This window comes from Leptonotus elevatus, chromosome 18 (assembly GCF_054856555.1).
Source record: "Leptonotus elevatus isolate MCC_2025b chromosome 18, RoL_Lele_1.0, whole genome shotgun sequence".
NCBI classification, from domain to species: Eukaryota; Metazoa; Chordata; class Actinopteri; order Syngnathiformes; family Syngnathidae; genus Leptonotus; species Leptonotus elevatus.
This window is the reverse complement of record NC_141256.1, coordinates 14538766-14557784: the sequence shown is the minus strand read 5'-3', so window position 1 is coordinate 14557784 and position 19019 is coordinate 14538766. Positions and strand designations below refer to the sequence as shown.

Genomic DNA, 19019 nt, shown 5'->3' with positions numbered 1-19019 from the left:
ACGAGCGGGAAGGACGATTTAACAGGCAATTAGAGAGACAGCAATTAACCGCGCGCATTAAAAACTCAAACAATCGTGAATCACAGTTAAAGACGCAGGAAACACAGTGACGCGATTCCCCAAAAAGTTTTGCTCTTTGTTTGTTTTCCTCCGATTCGTTTTCCTTTGCCTCATACAAAACAAGCTCTGAACCAGTTTTTAGCATGACCTTCAACTGCTAAGTATCCTTTTTGTTGAAACGTACTATGTAAGAGCCTTCAAAAAAAAAGAACATTTGAAGTGGTTAACAATTCTCCATTTGTCATGTTAGTGTAAGCAGTGCACATCAGCAAAGAGAGGTTGAACCAAATCTACTGGAAAGTACTTCCAATTTGATCAAAATAATGCAGTAGTATTCCACACTGAATTAATAAAATGTAACTTATTAAATGTATTTCACACAAGTTGAAAAATGTTTTATCCACGAGTACAGAAAATGTTTATAATTGACAAGATGCCACAACGTGGAAGCAAAGCACTACTTTTATTTAAACGAAGGAGAGATTTTCAGTCAAGTAAAATTTTGGATTCCAAAAATAAATGTGTAAATGTGAATTTGCAGATAATGTAATTCCGGTACTGTCAATTTTGAGTTTTGGACAGCAAGCAAGCAAAACCAAAGAAAAAGTCAAACACTTCGTAATGCTTTGACGCTTGTTGTGCTAAGTTTTACACAACTTTAGAGTTTAGTTAGACAGTTCCTCCCACCCCAGCCAAAATGTTCAATTATGCTACATTTTTGTTGTCGTATGCATAGAAGTAAAGTGTAAAATGGCATCCTGCTGTTAAAGGCAACAAGAAAGCTCAAACATTGGGGAAAAAAAAACATTGAAGCCATTTCCAAAAGCAGAAAAAAAAAATGCAAGTTATAAAATTTGCTTTTTTCATGGCGGCTGACTTTGATTGACATCCACATTAAAAGATGACACATCCCGCGTCTCTCGTGCACCCCCCCCCCCCCCCCCCAAAATCTTCAAAACGTTTGCCGACAGCAAAAACAGCCTTTTGCCTTGTCGGAAAGTATCACAGCACTTTGTGATGACTGGGATCGCTTGACAGCAGCTGCATCAAAAAAAAAAAAAAAAAAAAAGGCCGCAAAATTGAGTTTTGCATGTACTTTTAAACAAGTTCTCACTGTTTGGTCAGCACTATCTATGTTTACAGAGGAAATATTTATTGATACATGCACCGTTTTTGGCTATGTGCTAATAAGCTGCTGGCAGATACTGCTACCTTTTGCTCACATCCACACCTTAGTGTGTGTAGTATAGTAAAGCAATGTTTAGATATTTATTTTAGGGGTGTCCAAATTTTGAGGTAATTTAAAGTTCCTTTAATGCCACTCATTTATTTTATTTTTTTAAACAAGTGGTTAATGAATTCCAACACAGCAGACACGTCCATGTCAAAATTTTGCAATAATAAATCTAATAGTAATGCATATATTTGTACACACTGGGGTCAAGTAGTACTTTACAATTTAAAAAATGTGCAGAATTTCACAAGTTACTTCATGGTAAAGATCAGATAGCTCTTAAAATGAAAAGAAAATGCACTGAGCTCTCACCGTCTAAAAAAATGCAATTATGCCATCTAGTGGGAGAAAAATGACCTCAACACAGATCAATACCACACATCTTTTTAACTCATTTGCTCCCAAAACGTTCTATTTTAAATATTGTAAGTGTCCCAAAGACATATTTATACGTTTGTGTGTGTTTTTTTTTATACTAGAGCATACAGAAAGCTTTGAAGCAGCCTCTCAATTGCAAAGAACAGTTGAAGAAATGGTAGTTAGTACACAAACGGCCAGCAGGTGGCAGCAGAGCAAAAGAGATCAAGCAGGGCCATGTTGAAAAAAAAATAGCTAATTTACTCACAATTCTAAATTGATTTGTGAATAATGATGAAACTTGGCTAGTATATTCTAATGCTAATAATAATTGCTGCAAAACGGAAACAGATAGAAATATAATTTTATTTCCTGGTGAAAGAAGAGACTCTAATCTTTCTTTTGGGAGGTTCCATGTTTTGCAAAATCTGTCAAAATCACGTAAAACCGCCGGGAGTGAAGGGGGTTGCTTCAGTGAAAATGGCTGTGAGTGAATGAGTTAATTTAGCCATATTTGTATTAGTTTATCATTTTTTTTCCACTTTTATGTTAACAAGAGTATGAAAACCTGGAAACAAAATATTCTATTGTACATTTACAACTGATATAAAAATTGACACCCCTAATTTATTCATACGTAGTTGTCACCCTGTTGCTGTGTGTAGTTTTCACATGTTCATGCTGCTGTCTATTCTTGCTGCTTTTCACACTACATATGCTTCGAGATACTTCTCATCGGTGTTGTAAATATACATACTTTGCAATGTTTATTATTATCCTCACTGCTGTCGACTTTGCTACACCAAAAGCAGAATCGCGGGCCTTATAAAAAAAGAAGAAGAAAAAAAAAAGAGCCTTATTCTTCTATTCCATTTCACGCTATTGTCGCCACCTTTTTATGTTCCTTCCCATCTCATCACTTTGCATTTTGCACCTGTCCTATCAAGCACTTAGTGAGCATTGTCTGTGAAATGCGTTTTGTACATAAACTTCCTTACTCGTTCAATTTCGCGAGAGAGGAAAAAAAAACGGCAACAAAAAAGGGGAAGTCGCTGCCTGGTGTTGGTGCAGAAAGTTGATGCAAGTTGTCTGCCCTCCTGCTGAGCTTAAAGGGCCAAAAGCGAAGGCTGAACATTAATATTGAGCAAAGCGCCGCAAGGCCAGAGCATCCTTGGCAGCTGGAAAACAAAAAAAAAAATGTACAAAATGTCTCGGAAGATGACAAGGAGACAATGTTTTCTGAAATATACCGTCTTCTTGTACAAAGAGTACCGTACACAGAAAAGTCTCTGGCAACTGAGTAAAAGCGAGCAATACAACTAAAGATAAATTTCGGGTATTATGTGAGTTTATTTTTATTTTTATTTTTTTTATTTTTTTACTTGTAGGGTTGAAACGGTTCACCGGTAAACCTTGATAACATTCCACATTTCAACTTTGGATGACAATATGCATAGTAATGGCTTCTCTCTGGGATGGTTGACAGAGTTTTGTGGTGAAATCGTTTTGGCAAACTCCTACTGGCTACCAAACAAATGGCAAGAACAAGGAGATAATAAAAGTGGGCCGTAAAATGACCGTTTGGCTCCAGATAAAACTCATGCGTCGCCTCTAAAAATGCAAATGATCTCGTACTACTGCAAGAGGCAATGAGATCCCAACATTGTGCTGGTCCTAATGTTTTGTCTCTGAATAATAAAGATTCTTCAAAAGTGAACATTGTTATCATCAGAAAGGTATTTTTCCGATTAGGTCCTTGTAAAGTCTAATTTGGGGCATGCATGGTGAATTAATCCAGTTTTCAACCCAGATTTTAAGAGAGAAAAAGATTACTGGCAATTATTTTCTTCTTCAGTTAAAAACAGTTTGAAATTCGCACTACTGACACCTACAGGATTTGAGTGGAACAGCAATGACAACAATGTACATTGCAACTCAAATGCGATATAAAGAAGTTAAAGAGAAGGAAATTGACCTTACCCTTTACTTGCGAGCCCTTCATATCCAAATGACTCTTTTAAAAACAAGCTAGACAGCTTTGAAAATGGAGCATTATCCTAAACAAACAACGCTCCGCTACGCGCAAGTCAAAAAGGTGACCGCGTTCTTACCGATTTAACGACGACAATGAACATCTGTGACGCCCAGGAAAAAGCAACGCAAGGTCAATTTATTCCTAAAGTCACAGCTAACGATTGAAAACACTGTAAGGTCGGCTCGTTGCCGGTGGGTGTCGCTAAAATGCTTTTAAAAAGGTTGCAGACTGTCAAAACAACCGTTTAATCATCTACTTCACCTAAAATTGAAAAAATTATTTTCGTTAACAAAATAAAAGAACCAGAGTGATTAAAAAAAAAAAAAAAAAGATAAATAACTGAAACTACATTTTAAGTTGATAAAACAAAAACTAAAGCGAAAAGTCATTCATTTTGTATATCATACATGAACTTTCGGGGTAGAGCTGCTCAATTATGAAGAAAACATTCATCACGATTCATTTGGTAGGAATTGAATCATTCGTTTTTTGGTACTTTTTAGTTATAGGCCACATCACAAAAGTCCGTTTGAAAGCTTCTGAGGCGTGTACACCGACATTTGTAAACAAACCTTTTTTGTCTTTAAAAAGAAAAACAGTGGCCGTCATTCCTCATTCCACCAGTACACCAAAGTCACCCGACCGGACGCACATTCAAAGGTGAGTCGGCCCACTCGGGTTTGACCTTTAGCCAACTGGACGAGGAGACTCCTTACTCTGCATGCTAAGCTAACCGCTCGCACTCAGCGATGCCGCCTGATGGCGAAAGCTTGCAGCCCCGAGGCCAGGCTCGGGGGCCGCGCCCGCTCTTTTTCCGCTACCGAGCACACGATCATGCTGATTGCGTCCTAACGCTACGTTTACACAACGCTCGCCAGCGTCGGAGCTTAAAAGCCAGCCGACTATGCACACACGCTTGACATTTCACACTCCATGCCAGGGGTTTTAAGCGGAGCGTTTACCGGAACAGCTTGGAAATGAGTGCAAAAAAGCCTCTGGGCCACCACGCTACGGCACACGGACCCCGACAAAAAAAGCTGCTGATGCGTTTTCGCAAGTTTGAAAAACGGACATGTGGCCGCTGGGCTTTTGAGAGTTTGCTTGAGTAAGACTTCCTGCAACTTGCATTTACGAGTCTTAAAGTTTGAAGCACGCAAGATGTTTTTTTTCGATATGTGCATAGGATAGCGTAAATCTTGGACCACCGGCGGGGGTTGTGTTCTCTAATCTAATTTACCCAAGAGTTGCAAGTCTACTATTGAAGACTATTGAACACGTTTTCCATTAGAAAATGTTCAAATCTAAAAGTCATGACGAAATTCTAACTGTCACAGAGCTAAATCCAAATGTCCCAAATGGGAGAATGATGACAATCCTACAATAAAATTGTTAAAAAAAAAAAATAATAATAATAATAAAAATCTTGCACTCCTATTGCCATGAAGGCTACAAGCGTGATCTGATCTATTGGAGCGATTACAGTCAATCATAATCGGCTTTAAACGCGGTAATATATTACAGTGATTAAAAAGAAGCATTTCATATCAACAAGGGCCGGGATTTAAAAGTCTAAACACGACGCGAGCTCCTCTTCCGAATGATTATTTATCCTGTCGCAGATAGATTTAATCTGTCGCGACAATAACAAAGAATTACGGCGACGCCAGCAGATTTGTAATCACACAAACGATGCTTACCTGGATGCTGTTTATTTGCGCAGAGCAAATTGAAATAGAGTCGCCCTGATTTACAACGCAGGGCCACCCTTTTTCTTGACGCGATTAATTTTAATTAGAATGTTCATAGCAGGTTGCGCGTCGCATAACAAAGCTGCCAAGGATTAGCAGCAGGCTGCGATAAACACAACAACGGGGAAGGTTTTGGTGGCAAACTCTTCTGACAGTTTAGTAGGGCTCTTTTATTTATCCACACACCTTTTTGAGTCGTGATGTTGATGAAACAATAGTATTAATATAATAATATATTTATACGATACTGGTTATTAGTAGTCAAGGAGGCCGATAACCGATATTTCAAGCCGATATTCATTCGCAGGAAGAAAAAAAAAAAAGAGAAAATATTAGCGTCAACATTTTTGTCAAAACAACTTTTCAACACTTTGAAGGTTTTTGTTTTAATTTTAAACATATAAAGAAAAGACAGCTTTGTTTAAAAATGATAACAAAAATTGCAGGGAGGTGTGAGGGTCATCAGAATGTGTTAAGCAAATTTAAAATCTAAGCTAAACAGTAAAGTTCTCTACTGTCAATAAAGTAAAAAAAAAGAAGAAGTTTTAAATAAAACGTATAGGGAGTTCCCAGAGCCAGGATCATCATTTATAATGTGGAAATTTAAATAATACATAAATGAAAAGTTAGCGGTACCTGTATCTCACTGAGCAACAAATGCATGCGAATGTAGCTAATGGTTTTCGCCAGGGTTCGTAAAAAGTTTCAAAAGATCTTTGCAGACGGTCAAAAATTGTCTGAACAATTTCTTTTCAACAAGTAAAAACTGTCTGTGAACACTGAACATGTTACAAATCCTGATGAAAATCCTAAATTTGCTACGTTCGCAATCATTCACCGCTCAGTGAGATAGCAGCTGCATCGGCCTTCAGATTCGTAAAAAGGCCGATATTATTCAAAATGCCAGATATCGGCACCGATAATCGGTCTATCCCTATTAAACATTACAATATTAGGTTTGTTTTTAAGTTGAGGACTTGACTTTAAACTCGAAACTGAAGTGAATAGTTAGTGGCTTGTAAAATAATTTTGTATTGGGAGAATTTTTTTTTAAAAACACTGAACGTTTAAAGAATACTTCACAAAAGCAAACGACCGCAATTACGTCACCTCCAAGCTCTTTTTCAAAGGTCTTAGAGCCATGAGTGATGCGCTGACTAAGCAGTTTGACAAAAGGAAATTAATGCACTGACGCATTACAGCAAGCCACTTAAACAAAACAGGCTTACTCAAATGTATCTAACCTATTTTCACTCTTAATTGCCTAAAAACATCGAGACTCTCAATCTTGAGGCGGCAATTATGCCCCATGCAAGCCTTGCAAGGCTCTGCCAGAGTGCGGGAAGAGGCGGCATGTTACAACACTTCTCAGATACTTGAGTTTTCAAAAGCGATAATGGATTCCTTCTCAAGCTTTTTCAACACTTTCGATGGTTAATAATGCGTAAAAAAAAAAATAGATAAGCCACTAATGTAACACCTGTAACGTTGATTGACCTCTACAATCTGTCAGCTGACAAAATTCAATGTAGACGCAGGTGCAACTCGCTATTAGCACTTGATGTCCGGTTTGCTAAAAAATAAAAAAATCTTCCAACGTGGCGTCACGCTTATGTCGAATAATTATTTGGTAAAATGTTGGGGTCTAGTTACCCTTTAATTTGATTTGATTGATTGATTTCTCTCGGCTAGTCATGACTCGGGCTGGGTATCGATTCTAATTTCTCAATCGATTCAATTTCGATTCACAAGAGTTCAGTTCGATTAAGTTTTCCCTGATTCGATTCAATTCACTTTAATTCAGTTCAGTATTGATTAATTATGGCACATCAATAATTCTTAAATGTCAAAAGGCATGATTAAAAAATAATTAAAAAGATTCTGAATTGTCTTAAAGTGCAATAAGTCATATCTTTCATAAATGTAAGAATACTTTTAAATTCATGTCATATGAACAGTAAATTTCAAGAAAACGGTAAGATTAAAAAAAGCCTTTAAAATTCTATTTTCTTAAGAATTTATGGGAAAAAGAGCTATTAAAATAATCGATTCACATTTTATGAATTGATATTGGGCTTGAAAAGGAAAATCGATTTGATAACGATTATTCGATTTTTTTTTTTTTTAAACCCAGCCCTAGTAATGACGGATAGCAACCAATCAAAGCTTCAAATTGATCATATTTGAGGCTAAAATGAACAAATTGAGTGTTGAACGGCAAAATTTGCCATCAGACTTGCATCAATCAGTGAAAATTTGCTTAACCGTTCCACAGTTGTCGGCGCGTGCTATTAAAAAAGTAACAGCAAAGATACACAGCTACTCATTAAAAATACGACATAATGAAAGCAGATTTCATTGGTTTTTGGCTGCACAGCCCTTGTCATAAAGTAGATTTAACGAGGTCTTCATCGGCCAGTGATGCTCTGGCCCTAAAACAGCTGTGGTTACTTCCTCCATTAACATGCTCAACCCCCCCCCTTGACTTTGAACTTGAGTCAAAAATGACTTTTTATTGAACACTTTGCAGAGTTTGATGGTCTTAATACCACCCGAATCCTTCCCCTTCCTTGATGTTTACTTCTTAAAGCGATGCGACTGAAAATGAGATAAAGTGCTAAAGTGGTGGAAGGAAGAAGCATTTGTGGTTTACATGTGGCGGATTATTACCAGCCTCGGTCTTCCTTTCGCTCACTGGGATAATCTCGTTACATTTGACAGTTGATATCAACTCGCCGTGTGGCCTGCAACCACTCGGACAACGAGATTAGCGGCAACTTGATGCTCACGGCCGCTGAGTTTGAATTAGCAAGTGCGGTGCGGGATGGTGCGAAGATGCATGACGCCTCTTAATCCCGCTGTTTGATGATGAAGCCAAACCTCTCAGATTTGATATGAACTCGCTGCGTGCCCTGCAGCCACTCGGACAACGCGATTAGGAGAAAATTGATGCCAGGGCCGCTGGCTTTGCAACAGGATGCGTAAACTGGTGGGCGGAAAAAGACGAAAAGGTGATTTGGAATCTGACAGTAAGTCATACACAAAGATAATATAACATTACTCAAAAGTTTATTCACTCACAGTCTTCTTTGTTTGTTTCTTAATGACTGCATTATACTGCCCCCGCAGGCCAAGTTGCGTACCGCAGAAGTTGTCACGATAAATGAATCATTCTTGCCGTTTTTCCACTTCCTGTCTATGTTGTAATGAAGGAGGGCTTAACATGACATCCTACCGGCCTGACGCATTACATTCCAGTTCTTAATCTTCCTGTAAACTCTCTGTGGCCGGAGGACAGATTCGACCAGCTGAGAGGAGATTAAGAAACGATATCCAGCAAATCAATTGTCCACGCTTTCTGTAAGGAATCCTCACTTGGCTGCATACACACGAGTGTGCGTGTGTGTTGAAAGCTCGGCGATGGCGGCCGTCGCCAGGAGGTTGTTTTCCTCACTGCCACCCGGCAGCAAAGCCAATTTTCCCCGGCGAGTGAATGGGATTTCCTGAGGACAGGAGATAGAAGCTGTCTATCGGCCCCTCGCAGCGCGCTCTCCTTGAGTGTGTGTGAGTGTGTGTGTGTGTGTGTCTCAGTTGGCGGTGGTCCGAGGGGACAGATTGTATGGTGGACCCTCACGGTCGGCGACGCCACAGTAGTGGCTTTGTGTCGGATAACTGCTCTCTTTCAGTTACAAATGTGCATTTTTAATTTAAACAAAAAAAACTTATCAGCAAGAATGGCCTCCTTTTTTTCTTTTTTAAATCAATTTCCCGATTTAGGTTCTCCTTTCAGAATGGAATTCCATTGCCAAAACGTCTCTCTCTCCCTCTCTCTCATAATCAATGTGGAAAGTGGAGATTAGTACCTAATCTTTGTCTTCTACTCAAAAATGGAGCTAATCTCTAATCCAAAGTGACGCAGTGCTGCCATCTACAGGGATCTGTAAGTCATTACAGTGATTTACAAACCTGAATTTCCCAGACTAGCTTTGCACGCCTACCAGTTGAAAAACATACTTGATGAATATATATACGAAGGTGCTAGTAAAGGGTTGGATTTAAATTGACAAATATAAACTTCCACTGCAGTGAATTAATTAAGATGCAGCCTCTTGACTACCTCTCGCTTAGCACTTAGTTATTTTTTTCCCCCTTGTTTTGTGTGAAATGAACCCTTACTGTGAAAAGTGCAAGTCACTGCATAATTACGTCGGCATCTACTGAGCTTTCGCTGACAGGGCTGCAACGCGCTGCCACGTATTGTTTGTATTGAATTTTTCCTGGTCAAAAGCTGTAGTGAATTTCCCTTGATAAATAAAGCATCTGTCTATCTGTGGAGTTCCATTTCTAAAACCGAATAAATGCAGCGCACCATTTTTGCCGGATAAACACATTAATAGCATTTGAAATGATTTCAGTTGGGAACATTTATTTCATATGAAAGTAAATTGTGTTACGAGGTTAGTCATGGAATTGATTGATTCGGTTATTGATTTTATTTCATCCAGAGAAAGAAGACTGATTTACAGATGGCAAAATTAAAAAATATTATATTGAGCTAAAAATTGGAAAGCAGAAGCAAAATCCATCCACTGAAAAAAAATTATAAATTGGCAAATATTATTTTGGGCCCAACACAGACCCTTGCGGGACACCACAATCTATTGGTAATTCAATGGATTCAGTGTAATTTATTTTCATGTATGGCGTCAGATTACTTAAAGCAATTCCATCCCAATCATTTTCTATTTCTCTGATTCAGCAACATTCCAATTATTCTTTAGTAAAAATATGTTTACACTATTTTCAGGATCAATAAACATTCAAACTGTGATCTCTTATTTAAGTTTAAAAAATCCTTGTAGCTGGGACATATTAAATATTGAATTTAGTAAAAAATTAATCTAAGCGTGCAGTGAAGACTTTCTCAAGAAATTACTTTTGAAAATTGTGTGATCCCAAATTATTAACTGCTGCGCAAGAAACTATTTGAAAATGTTGTGGACCGTCGTAACATGAGGGGTTTTAAGTTGTTTCCAATACATATTTTTTGAACACGACTGGAGTTAAATGAGCCAGTGCTCGTCTCATCCTTAACTCAATGCCCCCCACAGTCAATTTGTTTCCCGGCAGCAGCCACAATTTGGGCTGTACGGTCGATGCCAAAATCCATGTTTTTCTTTTTTTTCCCGCCAACAAAGAAAGTGACATTCCAAAGAACCCCCAAAACAAGCTGACATCTCCTTTCGTGTAGTTTTCCAAAGTAATGTTGAATCACAGCAGTCTGCAGGGGAATAAACTCGCATTTTATGAGTTTTTTTTTTTTTTTGTCGCTGCGCTTCCCTCGCTGATTTCTTCCTCCCCTCCTGTAAAACTGTTTTATCACGTAGACTATCAGGACGTCTGCACTTCCTCCTTCGCTCCCTCGCTCTCCATCATCTGAGTCACTTGCCAAGAGCGGGCCGTCTATCGTCAAGGTTTTTAAGGTGATTGCTTCTTATTTGTGCTTTCCACGCGCCGCTGTTTCTGTCGGTCTCATCTTTCCTCCCCGGGCCTTGATTCATTTTCACATCTCGTCTTAGAGCTTGATGAACATGCGCATTAAAAAAAAAGGCAGGTGGCAAAATATCGCATTTGTACAGTCTTGTTAGTGCTGTCACAGAAGCTAGTTTCTTCCTTACCCTTCAACCGCAGGCTAACGTCTCGTAAAAATAAAACCTGATCGAGAGCGCCTACAGTTTTTAATTGTGATTTGGGACAATAAACGTCTTTTGTTTCTACAACAAGCGACCCAGATTGTGTTTATGACACGACAAAAACAAAGTGCTAACTGTCAACACCTTGAGGCTAGCTAAATGTTTGAGTGAATAAGATAAAAAGGCATTTTTAACCCTCCTTTGACCTATAAATTTAAAATAAATAGATATTTAGTCTTTGAGGTTTTGCAGATGAAGTTTTTTTTGTTCATGAAAGCAAAAACAAACCAGAAGCATAGCAGAATGTGAAAGCCAGTCCAAGACAGACCAAGCCTGCTAATGGCTAAGCTAACTAAATCTTTGGTAAATGTTATGATTTAATTGGATAGTAAACATCTATGGTCATGACTATTACAGCAGAAAAAAGACCAATGTTAGCAGGATAACAGACATTTTAAGCTCGCTAATGGCTATGCTAACAAAGAGAGATGTTCGGTAAAAAGTTTATAATGAGCCAAAACATTGATATTTTGAACTTTAGATATGCTTGTAGCCACCTGCTGGCCAAACATCATCTCATAGCTAACAGCTACATTAGCCAAAAATCCATTTTACTGGGCTGGCAGTGAATGAGTTAAAGCTAAGGTAATACGCTGAAAGTCTTATTCGCCATAAAGTTCCAACTTGAGGCGCGATGACCTTCCGAACATTTTCAATCTCCTCTGCCACCTTTTTCTTCTTCTTCTTTTTCTGTGAATATGTCAGAGTCGTTAGCCGCATGCTAACCGCCATTTGGAGCCACTCTGCTGAGTGACCTTCATCGCAGGAGAAGGCCACCAATCAGCCGCCTCCGCCGAGGAGCCTGACTCGTACGCGTGCAATGACTTTAGAGTGCCGCGTATTGATTGACTCATTAAAAAAAAAAAAGAGAGAAAAAAAGGAAAAGCGTTTATGAGCGTGTGCTGAGGAGGGATAACGAGTGTCACAGTTTGCTCCCGCCGCGAGGCCATTACGCATTCAAATCATCCGCTACCTGCACAGATTCCCGTCAAGAGCTTTTTGTCCTCGTTTCTGTATGCCAATCAAGCCGCCTGGATTTTAAACCATGAGGATGATTATTAATATTATTCATTGTGGATGTCGACATGCAGATGTGGGTCAGTGCTGTTGTTGGAAGTCTAAAATTAAACTTTTCACAGCACTTTTTTTCTCTCTTCTACAAAAGCCAGTTGTATACGCCCACGTCTTGTCTGAGGACCGATTAGACCGTGTGCGAACAATGCGATTTCTTTTTACGAGTGCTCTCAAAGCTTTTACGAGCCGCACTGGCAATAACATCGCAGCTACTGTCTTTTATTCATCTTTTAGCATGTGCGTGAAAAAAAAAAACGGGAGGAGGATTACAGTATTGCACTGTAAAGCGGAGATATACAATCTGAATTACAATCTGTTGTGCTGCCAGAGAAAAGTGGAAGTCGAAATGAAGCAGCCACAACGGCTACATTTCGGATTTCCGGCCCGCAAATTTGACGCACGTGCCGAGAGTCTCAGTGAGCTTGAAAATTGTTTTTTTTTCCTTCCAGCAGCTAATGAAGGAAAAGACGAAGCAAGTCCTCACTTGCTCGCTTGAAGACACAAAACGCAACTTAAAGGCAGAACAACATCGACAATCAAGGCTGCAGTCAAATCTCTGGCGAGTTAGCCTCTTTTTTTTTTCTCTCTCTCTCTCTCTCTCCATATTAGCCGCACTGTTGCCCGAGGTGGATTTGCAGGCTGCAGATCTATTGATTCTTTAGTACAAACTTATAATTAATTAGGAACAGAAGCATATCATTAAGGAGAAAGGAAGAATAAAAGATCAGAGGAAAACACTGCTGATGTCATTCTCTGGGCCTCGTTTCGTTACTGAGAGGATTCGCTCACGTTCGTTTAACAGTCTTGTGATGTTACTTTCTCATGAACAGCAATAACGTGCATGGGTCATTTTGACCCGGGGCATGTTTGTTTATATTAAAAAAAAAAAAGTCATTTAGGGCTGCAGCTATTGCATTTTTTTTTTAGAATCGCGTATTCTATCAATCATTAGCGAATGTAATGTAACGGGCTAACCTATGAGCCAGTTAGCATGTTGAGGTATTACCATGCTATGAGTCATTATGAACTAGTTTCAACTTTGGAAATGGAGAAAAATACATTAAAAATGTTTCCTAAAAATATGGATACAATTTATACTGCTGGCCTTATTTTTGCTTGTTTTGTTCTCAGATTATTTTACTTTTTTTATTTTGACAAAACATATTTTTGGGATGACTAAACATGTAACGGGTCAATTTGAGCCATGAACATTTGCGGTTGTATAGAAGAGCATACTAAAAAACACTTTCCCTAGTTTTCCCTTATTGGCTGGCAGTCGTCCGCATATGTCCGTTCTTACCTCTTTGCCGGACAGATAGTACGCCGACAGAAGGCCTCCCACGAAGCGGATGTTCACCTCGAAAACGGACACTTCGGCATTCTGCGGTGGGAGGCAAACCCGACAGAGGAAAAACGGAATCAGCCAAGTTCACTTAACAGTATGAAAAAAAAAGGAGTATGTCTTTCTGTGTGGGTGGAGCATAAGAAAGTTTGAGCACTCACCAGCAACTCAATCCCAAATGTTTAAAAATTCATCCCCCAAAGCTAGTTTGATTTCGCAACATGACATTTGGTAGGTATATTTATAATAAGTAGACCTGCAAAAAGCTGTGACTGTTAAGACGTAGGAAGCCGTGTATTCTTGGTTTGAAAAGGACAATTTCATTTGATGTTTTTTCAATTACGTTGTACAGAATAAAGGTCACATTAATGGTGAAAGTTTTCCAGTGATTTAACCTTTGTCTTATTATTTTATTTCACAAAATGCTGGCATTTAAACAGTTTTGTGTAGACTTCTTAGACCCACTGTATATATACATTCATCATCCAGTGAAGGGAAAATTCAACTTAATTGCAACTCTGTTTTTTGACTGACAGGCGAGTGCTCCTAACTCAACTCAACTTTATTTGCTGTCTCACACAGATTAGACAAAAATACAGAACACTCTGTCGTCTGTCCTGCGCCAACATCCATTTAAATGTTTTCTCCCCGACTTGCTGATTGCAAAGTTGGATTGTGCAGCTAATTAATCCCCCGCTAAACAAAACAAAACTATGCAGAATGATTTCCTCCGTAAATGCTAAGCCAAAAAGGACAGAAGATATTGGAACAAGTAGTAAATTAGAATTTTCTTCGGCTTCGGGAAAGTTTTTTTTCTCCCTGGGGCTCAAACTTATTCTTCATTTACCCTGTCACTATCCAAATATGATCAATATCTTCTATATTCTTCACAAATGGTACTATTGGATTATTCCCATGTTTTCATTTTAAAGGAATACTTGACCCATTGTGTTATTTTCAGCAGTGAAAAGTTAATATTTTGTCTCGAATTAATTTGATAACTTCATTATTTTTTATGTACAATTAATACCTTTAAAAACAAATGTTTCCACTTGTTGTCCACTGCAGATGACATCACCCGTGCTGAGGAAGTAGGCAACGACCAATCGTGACTCACTTGTTTTCTGGGTTTGGTCAGTCAGCAAACTGAGCCTTGATTGGTTGTTACCTACTTCCTCAGCACAGGTGATGTCATCTTCAGTGGACAACAAGTGGAAAAAGTTGCTTTTAAAGTTATTAATTGTACATGAAAAATAATGAAGTTACCAAATTCATTCTGGACAAAATATTAACTTCTTACTGCTGAAAATGGCTCAATGAGTCAAGCATCCCTTTAAAGCAACCAACATAATCAATTTAAAGTACTGAAAATCCCTTGAGAGTTTCTGGTGTCGGGTGCTATTTTTTCCCCATAAGGATTATTTTGGGGACCACCAAAAAGCATAAATTTTCACAAAGATACACACACACACAAAAGAAAAAGAAAAAATGAGTGGGGTTTTGTTTTTTGGGGTGCATTTTGAGGCCCCAAAAAAGGCAATTAATTTGTCTCAGTGCAGAATAATAATAATAACTGATTCCAAGGTTGGCACTCGGGCCCTAATTAATAAACATGAATCCAAAAGCCATTATAGTGCAACAGCAATGATTACAACTGTTCTTATCTGTACAGGGAAATGTCATTCACATTCTTTTCTTATTAGCGTGCATTACACACGGGAGGGTAGCAACTAACAAAGCGCTCTGGACTGCGACGTGGTTCTGTTTAGCATTCAGGTGAGGCCGGCCCGGACAAAATACATTCTCTGTCTTCATTTACGGCGAGAGCCGGTGGTGAATTGTTTGCGGCTTGAACCGCTCGGTTCCTCGCCGGCTTGACGCCTTAAAGAACACTCGGCCCGACAGTCCTCAAAGCTGTTTGACATTCATCAGGCATGTAAATGAAGGTTAGGCCTCTCAAGGTGCTTTCACTCGGCTAAAGATCGATGATTCCAGAGTTTATTGAGTAAATTATGTGCATAACCTTTCGCTAACACTGTTTACATGATCAGCATAATAAACACACTTACACACTTTCAGGAGGCCAAACATGGCAAAATGGAAGTCAGCTCACCACGTTAAAGTCCAGGTTCTTCTCCACCCACTCGGTGGCGGCGTCAAAGTCTTCAAACATCTCCATGATGTAGAGCGTATCCAGAGCGTCCACGATGGTTGCGCCTTTGATGCTTCCTGGAAGACAAAATTCAACCAAAATAACTCTAGAGAGTTCTTTGCGTGGAGTATAGCTGAAATAATAAAAATAGAATTAATCGATTAGTTTTTATTTAACATTGTTGTACTTTGTCAAATATTGTCTAAAATTAGTAGTCAATTGTCTAAAATGTGTCCAAAAATGATCAACATTTGTCAAATGTATTAAATTATTTTTTATTTTTTAAACATTTGTCCCCCCCAAAAATATCAAAATTGAAGATAGTTAAAATTTGTAAACAATGTTAAAAATGTGTTAAATATTTGTCAAAAACAATCATGAAGATGGCTGGGTATTTTTGTTCATTATTCAGTTTTTTTAGTACGCTTTAGCTAGTAAATTAAAATTTGACTTTACTCATGAAATCATGTTTAGCGTGTCGTAGCTCCATCTTGTGAGAAAGTGGATTAATTTTAGCTTCATCAATTCCACAAGCCTTTGTTGTGCCTCATATTGTCTGAAATCTGTCAAAAAGTATTAGTAAAGTTGTCAAAAAATTTCAAAATTGTATTGGAAATCTATCAAAATGTTCACATTTTGTCAATTGTGGCACAAACTTCTCAAAAATATGTCACAATTTGAGAAAAACTTGTTTGGGCTTTTTCAACTTGGGTCTTCTCTGGGCCATTTTTTGAGAGAAATCAAAAGTACAAGACAATCGAAAAAGCAACAAACAAACAAACAAACAAACAAACAAACAAACACGTTCCCGCCTGATTATCCTATCACCAGCTTCGGACCTGACAACACCGTGCCGGCGACTCGTCTTTCTTTCCGCCTTTGTGGAAGTCTCTGGAGGTGAAGAGGCTTTTTTCCCCATGTCTATTGTCTTGTCACACTGCTTCCTTCCCCCTCAATGCTCCTCATGTTTGGCACTGAGTGTCCATGAGAGTGATACAGATGGCTCAGACACTGACCTGAATACTAATATTATCCTTCCCCCCCCCCCCCCTTTCCCCTGACATAGGCTTGAATGATACTCCACAAAATTGTGGCAGTGCTGTTTGATTTTGGAAGGTCATTGCTTTCTTTCTTTTGTCTTCCGAGTCTTTCTGCTGATTTATTCCATTTTATTTGGGAGTACAACGCTAGCGACAATAGCGACAATTCCCCACCTTTCAGTCTTCACCGTTTCTTACAGCAGTGTGCCACGGGATGACAACACCTTTGTTGGGTGTGTGTAAAAGTCAAACACGCAAATATATATATATATATTTTTTAATTTTTTTTATTATTTTTTTATTTATTCAAATCAATGAGTCAATTTATGGTAATTTTTTCCTGGCAAAAATCGGCATGGGTCTCCAAAAATCCATACGAGTCTACTTTTACGCTATTGCTACGAAAGTCAACCATCCTCTTATGTAGATAACTGTGAAAACAAATCTTTTCGGTTCCTCTAGTGTTTACGAAGGTCTCTCAATCCTTGTCAGTGAGAGAGAGGCTGAGGAATATTTTTAAAAAGTGTATTTCAAGAAGCATAAAAGAGTGTGTGTGTGTTTTGTTTTTTTAAATGAACTCTTGCTAAACCGCTTGTAGATCTGGAACATGCTCCCCACAATAAACAAACGGTTCACTGTACAATTAAGTTATTCCTGCTGTGTTTACAGAATTTTTCCCCACAAAAAAAAAAATTAAAATTACTTTCACAATGTGCAAACAAAACGGAACCTCAACAATAGTCTGGCCTTTGTTCTAGTTTTGCCTTTTCCTTGGCTCGCCACGCTAATGTGAGCCGTGAACCGCGGGTCGCGCAAAAAATGTGACTGGATCCGCGATGACCTTTTCTTCCTCCTCGCTCCCAAAAAAGATCATCTTGAAAACACTCTGCATTTACTGTGCATGACCGAGTATGACTTCTTTGTCTCTTCACTGAGCCACCTTCTTTGCTTTCTATTGTGTCGTCCAAAACATACTTGATTCTTTTACACTCAGCTGTAAAAATGGATTTAGTTCAAGAATAGTCCTTGGACAACAGCCTCATCAGTCAGGCAGTACATTAAGTCACATATGTGAAATGTATTTATGTAAGAATTGCGCAGAAATGACAAAGATTGAATACATTTCTCATTACTGTGCCAGTTCCGCTTCCTGTTATTGTCCTTCCCTCTCTTGCCAAATGCGGACTTATATGAAGACGTATAACCTCTCTCCAGCTCTGGCGGACGTGAAAAATAAGAAGCATCTGGCGCGCCGCGTGCTGACTCGGCAGTCAAAGTGTCAGCGCTGTTAAGGAGAAGCTATGTACTGCACTGCGATGTGTTCAATTCAGTCTCTAACGGCCAAGTCGGATCCTTAATCCTATCCTAATTTCATTCGCATTCCCGGCGTCCGCGCGGCGAGTGTTTATTTTTGGAGGGGTCGTCGATGAGGATGTTGGTTGAAAGTGATGGTTCAGCTTCGGGCTAATGGCGTTATCGGTGGCAGGAAGCGTAAAAGCGAGCTGCGTGTTAACCTCACAACCTCAGACTGCAAGCATCAACACTTTTTGTGGAGGTGACACTGAAATGAAACGGCAGGGATGAATGAAGATCTATCGGTCCGTCCGTCCGTCCGTCCTTCCATCATCCATCCAATTTGACGATGTGGCTTGTAGTGCGTGGCGGGGAATACTTGTCAATGAGAATTCAAGGAACAAATCCCCTTTGCAAATTGGCAACTTGGCAAACAAGAGATGGAAAGGAAGACCATCCTAGCTCTTTTTTTTTTGGGCTTTCAGATAAGAAATATAGAAAAAAAAAAAACAATTACAACCAGGGCTGGACTGGCCATCTGGCATACAGGCCAGATGCCCGATGGGCCGGCCTCTTTTGGGGCAGATGCAATGCTTTTTAATGAATTATTTTCCCACATTTTACCCCAAGAGACGGACGGGCCCACAATTTAGATGTCAGTTAATCTATTTAGAATATTTCACTCTAAAAACAGTTGGGTCAAAAGTAACCCAATTATGGATAAAAAAATGGACCGATCCACTTTATGGGTCAATTTGACCCAACTTTCTGGGTTGTTTTATACAAAATGGCCCAATTTTTTGACCCAAGTAAAGGATCTGGCCAATATTTATGAGTTGTTTTACGCTGAAAGACCCATTTCTTGACTCAAAGTTGGGTCAAATCGACCCAAGTAGAGGGCCGGTACATTTTTAACCCATAGTTGGGTTAT

The 19019-nt window shown here is 39.0% G+C and overlaps 1 protein-coding gene across 1 annotated transcript in view; it reads right to left on the bottom strand.

Annotated features, from left to right (window-relative positions):
* Positions 1-19019, bottom strand: part of man1a1 (mannosidase, alpha, class 1A, member 1) — a 53719-nt gene that overhangs the window by 16099 nt on the left and 18601 nt on the right. Inside the window, 2 exon segments of the mRNA XM_086060907.1 lie at positions 13562-13642; positions 15717-15832. Coding sequence (XP_085917033.1) covers positions 13562-13642; positions 15717-15832 — 197 coding nt within the window.